At 36.1% G+C, this 12,154-nt stretch overlaps 1 protein-coding gene across 4 annotated transcripts in view; it reads right to left on the reverse strand.

Annotated features, from left to right (window-relative positions):
- Nucleotides 1–390: 390 nt before the first annotated feature.
- The window catches only part of PLEKHA7 (pleckstrin homology domain containing A7), a 149,757-nt gene continuing 137,993 nt past the window's right edge, over nucleotides 391–12,154 (reverse strand). For all 4 annotated transcript variants that reach the window (XM_062000198.1, XM_062000197.1, XM_062000196.1 and 1 more), the window contains 4 exons: nucleotides 10,728–10,880; nucleotides 8,086–8,219; nucleotides 7,118–7,260; nucleotides 391–1,754 (listed from right to left, as the gene is read on the reverse strand). In XM_062000198.1, coding sequence (XP_061856182.1) covers nucleotides 1,732–1,754; nucleotides 7,118–7,260; nucleotides 8,086–8,219; nucleotides 10,728–10,880 — 453 coding nt within the window. In that variant the 3' untranslated portion in view covers nucleotides 391–1,731. The remainder of the gene's footprint in view (nucleotides 1,755–7,117; nucleotides 7,261–8,085; nucleotides 8,220–10,727; nucleotides 10,881–12,154) is intronic.

Consider the following 12,154-nt stretch of genomic DNA (forward strand, 5'->3'; position numbering starts at 1 on the left):
TATTCAAGAATGAAGACAGATTTAATCAAAAGCTAAGAAACGGTGCTTAAAAATGAAAATTAAAATTAAGTTTTGGTTTAGGGGATACTTGATCTGAATCCCAGTGAAGTAAATGCAAAACTGTGGAACTTCAATGTGATTTGAACCAAAGAAGGCAAAATGTGATAACAGGAAAAACGACTCTGGATTTTCAACCATGTGGGCGCTGATAAGAGAGGAGAGCAGACAAAACAGAGGCAATAGGAGACAATTAGGTTAATATTTTAATCTGTACATATACCATTTTCCAAACTGTTACATTTTATTTAAATTAATGTTTTCTTGCAAAATATTCATTTATGCTTTCAAAACTTTTTAAAAAGGCAAAAATAAATCATTATTTTGGCAAAAGGTTTTGAAGTTGATACTGGCAGTATTGAGGTAAAATAGATTGCATTAGCTAAATATATACTTTAAAGAGTATAGTTATTATAATATGATTTATCTTAAAGTCTGAAACTTGAAGGTCAATTTTAAGGGTTCTGTAGCTATTACTTGAATACAGTAAGTGAACAAGTTAGTGGTTTCATAAAATACTGCAGAAGTATTTCTCACTCATTTCCAGAGCTGAACCCAATAATTACATAATGGGCAGGTTTTTGCATGTCTTGCATTCAATGCATACACAAGGAGGGTTTTTTTCAAGTAAATTAGTTGCAGCAATTCATTTATTTTCTCCTTCTTCCACCCTTTCCCCTATACATAAGTAAAACACTGTATTTCAAAGTTTGGCAAAGTTAAGCACCAAGTGAACATACACAACAAATGAGTGGGTGCCATATTACATCAGTTTTGCTGTTTCCAGGATAAATACTGGTTAATACATCTCATGGTAATGTTTATTTTAAAAAAAAGAACAAACCAATTGAAGGAAAACCACATATTTACTAGTAAAATGACATATCCTATTATATTTTTTATAGCTTAGTTCACGTATTTTAATTAAAAGTTTTCTTCTCCCACATCTCAACTTTTAGAAAAACAGAATTTGTTATCTGTTTGCTACTGAGGGGACAGCACTACTGTCAAGAGAAATCTAGCCTACTGCATCCTCATACCAGCAAGTTAGTCAATGGGATCAAAAAAGGGACACGGGAGTTAAAACTGCCTTTAGTTATGGCTTTTGTGGAAACTTTCAACTACACAAGTCTTTATTGACACTAGAAGTTCCTTGCAATTTATTATTTCATAGGCAAAAGGGTGTGTGATGACAAAAATACTTGATCCCAAACACCCTTTGGCAAACCTCTCACTTGAGTAAGCTCTGCTCATACCTCATGAATGTGTTTCTAGGCTTGTTCAAATTTATTTTCATCAAGCTTTACATTCTGCATCTGAGCCTGACGGGGAAGTAACAGCGTCTTTTAACATCTACGTAAGTAGTTTCTCTTAAAATGAATTCAGCCCTTGATTTAAAAAAAACTAAAATACATTGTTCTAAAAATACATTGTCAGTATTTTACAGAGTATTAAAAAGTGCCTTTTATTTGTATAAAAAGTCTGAACTAAACTGGTCAAAATAAAATGTTTTGCAATTCTCTTCATTTTCATAGAAAATCCCCCTATTATTCTCTGAATCTGTTTCCAGAAGAACATGTCATCAGCTGATGAGTATCTTCACAGAAAGCTGGTAAAGAATCTCCTCTTCCTTCCACATGGCGTCACGAGGTGGGATTTGCTTCGCATCTTATGTCAGTGTTCACTTACTGCTTTGGCTGGCATGAAGTAAAATAAGACATGGTTAAATATCAAAGCGACTACACTAATGCCAAGCAGTAAGCACTTTAGGAAACATGTTTTTATTATAGCCTTCAGCAGTTTGTCAGAATGAACAATTCCTAGAGAGACGTTAAGCGAACAATTATCTCATGATGCCAACTGATGCTCAAACAGCTGTGTCCCCTACATGTTGCTACCTATTGCAATTGTTTTCTTGATAATTTTCCTGAAGAAAATGTAAGGGATTTTTATATATATGTAAAACAGTACCTATACATACACATGTATGTATATTTATATAGACATGTGATACATGTGATTTTAAATCAGTCTGGAATCACAGATGGTTAGGGTTGGAAGAGACCTCTGAAGTCATCTGGACTAAGCCCCCTCTCAACTCTAATACCCTGGGTTATCCTTCTGGGTTCCTGCAACCATACGTGGACACACTGTTCGCATGCAAAGATCTCACATGACCGTGATAATCCACCAGCATGTCCCTAGACATAACAGCAGAGTCAAGTGTTATTCAGATACAGCAAAGATGGTAGAATCTGGTTCTCAAAAACATAAACTGAACCAGAAAAGCAAAGAGCTATTTTCATCAAGCTCTGCGGAGGCTCTGAATGTCTGTACACCTCTCAATGTATATTTGTCATTTTTCACAGGCTTTGTACAAAGCAGGTCATTGCCTCTTTGGGCGTTTTTTCTTCTTTGCACAGACACTTGACTGATTAGTGACAGTGAAAACAGGTATCAACAGATTAATGCTATTGAATGAACTCTCTTTACTACTTCATTTTTATTATATCTTTTGGCCAAATTCAAGCAACAACATTAGGCCAAAGGAAATCAGAAAGGTGGGAATAATTTGAAAAGAAACTATGGAAGCATGGCAAGTGTCTTAACTAAGGGCACACTTAGCAGTCAAGTATCATAATATTTAAAGATTTTCCTATTTCAAATAGAGAAAACACTGAAAATACTACTGGGAAGAGATGATACATGTGCCTTTATAAGGACAATGAAACCATTTACTATTCAAAATGGCAAATTAACCTAATCAGAGAGATTAAAAATCATGTCTTCTGTTAACACAATCCAATGAAAAACACAAAGGCATGAAAAAGCCAAACACAATACTATTGAAGTAGTTATAAAGGGCCAAATTTTCAGCTCACCTCAATTAAGACTCCGGTGTCAGTTCATGTGTAAGATATCAGCCCATAAACAAACCCCCTGCTTACACAACTCTGCACTTTAGATTCTCTTGAGCAACAACCATATATGCCACGCACAGGCAAAAATACCTATGCATCCCAACAGTACCCACTGGAGTACAAACTGCTGCTGAAAATCTGGCCCCATGCTCCCAACAGTACAGATATCTCTTTCCTTCACCACAGTAAGGTCACAGAAGCATCTTAGCTGTAGAGCAACAGCAGTTATTGGAAGACTTTATTAGCTCATATGTTAGCTCAATAGAAGCAATATTTACAAGAAGAAAAGGTTTCTGAAAAACAGATGCATGCGTTTGTTTGGATCTAATTCAGGTTTAGTGAAAATGTTAAAAGTTCAGCAAGCCACAGCAAAGGTACAATGGCGAATCAGACATGCTGAGAGCAGTTAGTTCTTACTTTTAAGGTGTTTAAACAAATGTGTAGTGAAATCCATTGCTTAAGGGGGAGTGAGGTGGCTGTGGTACAGAAGGTGAGGGTGCTTTAGATGGATAGGTCAACTGCTGAGCTAGAAGGGATCACATACAGGAATTAGGCTGCATAATCAAACATTCCTATTGTAAATGGAGTGACCTTAATTTTCTAACACATGAACAGGAAATGTGATTAGTAACGCAATGAGGTGTTACACTACTTTAGTTACACAGAATGCAATTTAAACGTTTCCACCTGCATTTTTCTTTCTATTAGTTGCCCAAGTTATGCAAATAAACATTCCTGCTTTGATGAGACTATGGACAAATTGTCTTAAGGTGAAGTTTTACTGGAACATTTTAAGGCATCCAACACTGATATACACAAATCTAGGCCTCCTTTTAAAATAGCACCTGTAATTTGATTTCAAGGTTTCACCAAGGTTATAAAGGTTTTCAACATTTCCTTTGTTACGTGCCAATGAGCAGAAAGAAAAATAATATTAAAAAAAACCCTCCACACACTGAAAAAAAATACATATGCATACAACATTTTGCTTAGTACAGTGCATTATATAGTAAGCACATTTTCATATGTCAGCATGAAACTTCAGGATAAAGCGTACAATGATTAAAACTGTCCTTGTTTATAAAAGAGTAATGGTTTTGTATTAAAATACAACAATCACAAAACTAAACAGACTGAAACTCAGTCTTAAATTCTGCTTTTACATTTTGGAGAGCCAAAGGTAGACCTAATTCCAAAACATACAGTTTAGCTAATGACTTCATGATACTCCTGCATTTCATTATAATCTTCCAGATTCTTGGCATGATTTCTATTTAGAAGGTTGATTTCTTACTAGGAACAGAGGAACTCCAAAATGCTGCTCTACAAGGATTAGATACATGTACAATTAACTTCAAAATATTTATATTATCATAGCATCTTCATGAACTTAACTGCTTCCTCCTAAAAAATGGGAAAAGGTAAGCTTCACAGTTTTTCATAGGAAAATCTTGGTAAAAAATACAGATATTTAGTTTTTGATTTTCAGATATGATCTGCTTCATCAACAAGGAGCAAGTGACACCTTACATTAAAAATGAGACTAAGAAAATCAGAATATGAAGGAATCTGTAAAATTACAACAAATCATAGAATGGTAGGGGTTGGAAGGGACCTTTAGAGATCATCTAGTCCACTCCCCTGCAGAAGCAGGTCCACCTAGATCAGGTCGCATAGGAACACATCTGGGTGGGTTTTGAAAACCTCCAAGGAAGGAGACTCCACACCCTCCCTGGGCAGCCTGTGCCAGGGCTCTCTCACCTGAACAGTAAAACAAGTTTTTCCTTATGTTTAAATGGAATAAGAAAGTACAATCAGCTGTGCAAAACATCAAATGCTATTCTTTTAAATCATTTTAGCTTATCAGAAAATAGGCCATAACTAAAAAATCTGAGTGTTTTTATGGTTTGTGTATTTTCTATCAAAACCGAACCAATCTCGCTTTTTTGGATTCTTTGGAAGGTGTTTGTTTTTGAAGGAATAAGTAATAATTGAAATCACAGCAAGACATGTTACAAGATGTACATGAGAAAAATGCATGGACATAAAGCTTTGAGCTTCCTTCACGAATTAAGTCTTTGGCTACCATGTAGGATTTTTAAGTGTCTGAAAGACGAAAGACCTAGCTGTTATACTTCACAAAGAAAATTAAATTATAAATCATCTCACAACTAACTGTCATATTTTCAAGCAGCATTTAAATGTTTCAGTGACAATACACATTTTAATTCTACCTTTAGGAAGAACTTTGGGGAGGTGCTCAAGCATGTCCAGAGACAGCCAACAGAGAGCTGGTGAAGGGTCTGGAGAACTAGTCTGATGAGGAGCGGCTGAGGGTAAGGTTTAGATTGAACATTAGGAAGAATTTTTTCACTGACAGTGTTGTTAGACATTGTCCCATGCTGCCCAGGGAGATGGTGAAGTCCCCTTCCCTGAAGATATTTGAAAGATGCACAGATGATGTGCTGAGGGATATGGTTTAGTTTAGTGATGGGCTTGGCAGTGTGAGGTGAGTGGTTGATCTTGATTATCTTAAAGGTCTTTTCCAATCAAAATTATTATATAAGAAATTAAGCTGATTTCTGTGGTTATATATACCCAAGACTACATGGTTATTGCACTTTTAAATAATGACAACAAAAAAATTAAGATATAAACAAAAAAACCTATAGTAATGAAAACACAGTTACTACATTCAGCATACAACACAAAAAGATGAAGCATGTTTCAGTACTGTACTGTTACTGCAACTTCATCACACCCAGAAGTTAACTAGCCAGATGAAGACTGTTTAGTATGGCAGACACTCTGCTCATGCAGTGACAATAATTCCAAGTATGGGCTACATTCACTTTGGTTGATCTTAGCTTTGGTATTACTTTTAGGCAAAAGCAGCTAGAACTCAACATGGCAAAGTGCTGAATTGGCTTGTCATAAAGCACCAAGTTCTACTTTATAACCAAAGTGTACAAGGACCTGGTTACTGGAAGTGAGAATAGACTGCCTGCAGAGAAGCCATTTTGGTGCATAGATGCCCGAAGGTCCAAAAGGTTAATCCTCAAATGCTTCACAGATTGGTTTTAGGTTTTATAATGTCCAGCCTCCTTAGTGAATCATTTTATCCCTTCCAGTTAACTAAATAACCCACAGACCCTCTCCAAAGCTTCAAGATTCCTATCTTGAAAATGTATTCTAACTCCTCAAAATCCCATTCCCCTCAGGTTTAGCTGCCATTGCATCCCTGAGTAAACAGCCACATTCCATCATCAGTCTCTTACCACAGATGCATGTTGGAATATCGGATATTGGAATAATCTGTCTTTAATTGTGAGGTCTTAAGGGTTTCTGTGGCAAGTGCCATAAGTTTAAACAAACAACTTCAGATGAGAAATGTGTATATTTTTTCTCAATCATAGTTGAGGATTCCATTACTTTCATTCTCCACTGGAACAGTGAACTGTGCCAGTTACAAATGGCCAATCAGATAATTGCTAGAATAGCTGCTGCACATGTGTGAGACGAATCTCTTGATATTTCTTACTTAATTCCACTAAAAAGCAATCAAGACTGAAATAATCACTTTTAGTAACGTATTGCAAAGGATGTAATAAATTCCGGGCATCAAGCAGAATTCATGACAGAGTTCTTGCTCTGACCTCTAATCTTGGTCACCAGACAAACTCTTTTCACAACATCTTTTTCAGCCTGTTGTCATACAGCTCAAGCTGCAAATGATCGTACTCTAATGTTAGTCAATAGATCAGGGAGTCTCTCTGTTAAAAAGAAAATAATTTAAAATACCTTTGTCTTGTTTTTTAAGTCACAGATCAATTTATGTATTCAAAATGAATATAGAAATACCTTATTTAATATAATTATGGGGAGATCACTGGAAATGTTTGGGTTTTAGTACTATTAGTAAGAGCAAGTTTCCAAGCTCTGAACTTGTCATATGGTTTTATACCCTTCACCCTGTCCATTAGAGGCCAAATACTCAACATAAATGGTCTCTCTAAATTTCTTATCTATAGAATATAAACAACAAAAACTCTCTCTTATGCCAGAAGTTCAACAACAACCCACACAACTTTAGAAGCTAGTATGAAATAGCTGTTATTTTGTAAATAACTAAGCATTACCTGCTACCTCCTTGCTCCTCTGAGAGGCTTCAGAAGCCAAAGCGTATGATATGGTAATGATGCGCTCTTGCTCTTGCAGCTGTGAATCTAAATCAACTGAGTTGTGCTTGTCCTGGGCAACAGTAGGCTGGAGATTGTGCATACTAGTGGGAAAGTGCAAAACAACATTAACATTTGCAAACATATAGAAGAATCCATCACGCTGATAAGAACAAGCTTGAATGCATACAGCAGTTTTCAGATGCTCTCTGTCAAGCTCTGCATTTTACTGACTTTTTTAAAGTAGTGTTAGATATTGTATGCAAGTGACTACAGTGTACAAAGGGTGCAGCCCTTACATGTTCAGTCACTATTTCTGCATAGCCTTAAGTACACATGAAAGCCCTTTGTTGTAAATACACTGTTTGTATGAAAGCACAAGCGAAAAAATGCTGTTTATTTGAAGTTGTTAATACAATTTATTAGTGCTCAGAGAAAAAGTTTTATAACCTGGTAGTTCTCAGGCACAGCCTCTGTGTCTTCCAGAGACACTGCAGATCATTGAGGTAATCAAAGTCTTGAAACCAAATATTTCAACTGACTCTACATTAGCTGTAAGTAGGCAAAGGTGTTCTTTCAGAACTCCAGCTCTAGAGACACAATAGAACCTTGCTCTCACACTGACTTTTCCCCTGCTTTTGGCCAGATCTGGGCCTTCCCTCCCCTTCACTCTCATTCATAAGTTGCTTAGCAAAGACTTTTTCAGGATGCCCTGAACAAGAAAAAAGACATACACAAAATCTGTTATTCTCTCCACTGTTTTAGAAGGAGCTTTAAGTACACTACATAAATTCTGTGTGCATTCTGTAAAAGCCACAAGTTACACTTTCAAAATTCAATAGGAATTAAGAGTGTTCTATGAAGTTAGTTACCAATGTTTAACATCAGCCCCTATATAAGATTTGGGAAAAAAACATCCCAAAACTGACCTAGATTTAGTGAGAATATTCTTTATCTTTTCTGCTTTACGTTGCCTTGCTGCCAGTTCTTCTGTAGAAAGAGGCTCTTCGGGCTCCAGTTCAACATAGCGTTCTGGAATTGCAACCTTCTCAGGTTTTGACAACTGTGGAACAAAAGCAAGCATCACTCTTTTAATAAGAAAAGACTTTTAAAAAAATATTGAGATAAATGCTCCTCAATGAGGGAAACACCATGAAAAGAATAAAGCCTGGGTTTTCACACTCAATGCATGTACCTGATGCTAAACACTCCCTCTGGATATGAGATAATGCCCTTTTAACTGTCTTTTCCCTCTGATTCGTTTTACTTTAGAAGACAGATTGAACAAATATTAAAGTGATTACAAAAGAAATCAGAATCAACAGTGAACCTTTCTTCAGCTCAGGCTTAGAACTCTAAGTAGGACACTGCTTAAAGTTGTGACAATAAAAGAAGTAACTACAAGAAGACTGACTGGACAGTCCGAGATTTTAATGTCACAATATTTATGTGATGTCAGCAAGGACTTCCTACAATTGAAAGGAAATATCACCTAGAGTTTTAATCTAGGGTATCATGTGCCTGCATAACCTTCTTCTGTGGGCAACAGAGAGGAAAACAATCCAAACGCCATCTTGTAATCATCTTAGGAAATTCTTGGGACTGTAAAATCTGAAATGCTAGGTGTTCAAAAGTTGTTCAGGGAATTGACCCAGAAACACAGTCACACTGTGTTAATTCTAACAATACACTGCATACACATAGTTCTGTAGATTGAGAACCTTAATATCAGCACATAAAAGCTAGTAGCAAGTTTTTGTTAGGATCAGTTCCTTTGTGGGAAATTTTTGCTCCATGTAAGCGATCCAAATCACCCAATGAAAATGTAGTTGACAAATGGACTTGGAAAACCAACATTTGTGGTTACAGAATCGGCTGCTTTTGAAAAGCACAAATAGAGGATGTGTGAGTAAATAAAAAATAAGTAAAGGGGGGGAACTGTTTTTTTTCTTTTCCTCTTTGAATTTGTCTTAAAAACTCTCATAAGGCAATGAGTTTTCAAAAAAAGTCAAAGTTTTAAATAAAAGTAATCCTGAATTTTCCCCCACTGAACTTAGTCCATATGTGAAGTGGCCTGACCTAACCCCTAGTGATTAAGGTCAGTAATTCACAAAGGCAATCATAGGCCCAAAACACATAATACAATCATTAGCACTTATAAGCACGTTAAAATCACAACCTCAAATTTTTATATTTCCTTCTCAGTAAATCCAAGACCAATGCTTCCGGAAAAACCCTCCCTTCCTGATACACTTCCTTACCCTCAAATTCAACTCCTTTCTGGAGCTTTGTAGCTACATGTTATTACTTCTTTTTGTTTGGTTGGTTTTTAATTTATCTATCTCCACACTATAACTAACCAAGATCAGCTCATCCTGCCACTTACAGAATAACAAACCCAGTTAATACGGGAAGAGCAGATGTATTGGCCTTAAAGACACAACTGAATACATTTCCTCACAAGGCACAAAAGTACCTCAGGTATAGAAATGCCTGCCAGGTGAAGATGACAGGTAAATGAAATGGAAAAGGACAACTTGGGTAACCTGAGAAAGAAACTTTACATTCAGAGCTTCAGACCTGCTTCAGTTACAGTTCAGTAAGACAGAAGTGCCTGTATGCAAAAACGTTTCCTACCCTAGGCTTAAGGTGCTAATTTGGATGTACAAACCAATTCACATAGCCCTGGAGACCTTCCAGAAAAAAACTTCATAGCAGAGTGCAACAAGGAAAGGCAACACAACAAAATAAAGCAATTTTTCTGTTCCTGAAATTTAACACTTTCTGTAGAAAATGTACAAAGACTAAGTGAAAGCTACATTCATTCATAGAGATCAAGAGATAATGGCTCACAGATTCAAACTCTTACAAATATCTCTCTATAGAAAATGATCCACTGCCAACTGCTTTCAGAAGAGTAGAGACACTTACTAGTCTAATTAGCATTAATAATGTAACAGATTTTCCATCCATCACAGCATTTTACACAATGTGTAGTACCTACTGAAATCTTTCCACTTGCTATATTCTTTCTTTCCCACCAGATGGCTCAATCGCATTTCAAACAAACACTTTACTCAGCTACTAGAGCTAAGAAAAGATCTAAAAAAACATCAAAACTTCAATGGAGTCATTTGAAAAGCTGACATTTGGTTTTTGTTCTGACCAGAATAAAGCTGCTGCTTCTCTACCATATCTTGCCATCAAAATGAAGAGTAAGACAGCTCTGCAGAACTAACTTCTCCTTCATTGTTCCTTATTTTCAAATACCTTTGATTTTGTCTTCTCATCTTTTTTTTCCAATTCATATAATATTCCCTAATTTAGTCACTTTTCCCGTTATAAAGCCTGAGATACATATTTCAAGCAGGAGAGCCAACCTTTCAGTTTCTTCTCTCCACTAAAGCACAAAACATGCACAAGCCTCACAGAGATTCCAAGTGACAAGTAACAAATTTTCAGTACTCAAAAGTCTCCTTTTAGTTCAAACTTCCAGCTAACTTTTGGAAGAATTCACTACTTATTATTATTTTGAGACACAGAATAGGAGGCAAAAAATGATAAATGTTACCTCTCTGCTGATATCTAGGTCATAGTCTTGAGGCTCCAGGTCTGTTTCTGTCACCGCTACTGGCTGAACTTTTAACCATTCCTTTTCATCCTTGTCTTCTCCACGAATTGCCCTCTCAAGTAACTGCAAATCAAATTCTTGCTCTCGTTTCCACTGGTAATAGATACAAAACAATTAACAACATTCAACCACAGTGCCAAATTCATCATTTAGCAATGTACATTAACGCTATATGGCTGAAAGAATCCAGAGCAAACTCCTAAACTGACAAGAAAAAGACAATCCGACTCTATTTCTTGGAATATACGGTTGGAAGATTTGATCTCTAGCTGTGCTGCACAGATTTCGGAGCATTGTTTAAATTTGCAGGTAACATTCAGTAGTACTAAACTCCAATGCATGTATTAATCACAATTCCTCATATGCTGATTAACATGGAACTAGCTACACACAAGCATCTTTGGAAGTGCAAATGTCAATACGATTCCATGGACTGTCGTAGTCCTAAGTATTCTAACCAGACAGTGCTGTGTGATTTTGAATCATCACACAGAAAGGGTACTTATACTGCAGGTTGAGAATTACAATTTGAAAATTTTATGTAACTTTTCAGTATCACACCTAGAGTTTAAAGCTGGTATTTTATGTACTAGCAGTAGCTTGTCTTGAACTAAACCCACTAATTTAGTAACTTCTAAGCTCTTCTGACTTATTAAAGTAGTATCTAGCTACCTGCAAAGATTAAAAAAAATCTTTCATGTTCTGTCTCTACCAGGTAAATATTTAGCAATAACAAATTCAGAATGTATTTAAATTAAGCAGTGTAAGTAAGAGTTCCCGAACCATTGCCTAGTAGCTCCTTCACAACTCCACACAATACAGCTGCAGATAAACTCACTCTTAAGAACACTACCAATATTTTTTTTCTCAAAAAAATTAAGGTCAATTGCAGCATTATTCCATCCAGCAGATCTCAGCAATTTTACCATACAGAGTTGAAACGTGATATTAAAAGCAGTAGGAAAGAGAAGGAACAAAAATAACAACCAACTAAAAATGGCCTCCTTGAGCATTCAGGGGCATCAATAGGAGAATGTGCCATTATGGTTTTTTGTAAGTATCTCCAGTATTTCTGTCACAAATCTCTGGCTTATTTTGGCTGAATTTTGAAGTCCTAGACTTCATTATGCTACTTGCATTCACAAATGTAACTGAAACCTATTCATGCACAAGCTCTCAATATTCACTCAGAAGATACACATCTTCCATGTAAATTTAAAAAGTTAAATACCTACAAGATAATAATATCTCAAAAATTAAGATGCTTCTTTACAGAATTCAAAAGAGAAAAAAAAATTCTCTCATATGAGTACTCCAAACTCATTCTTCTACTCATATTCGAACCAGGCCTGATTGACGTACTAGAG

Source organism: Colius striatus, chromosome 7 (assembly GCF_028858725.1).
Source record: "Colius striatus isolate bColStr4 chromosome 7, bColStr4.1.hap1, whole genome shotgun sequence".
NCBI classification, from domain to species: Eukaryota; Metazoa; Chordata; class Aves; order Coliiformes; family Coliidae; genus Colius; species Colius striatus.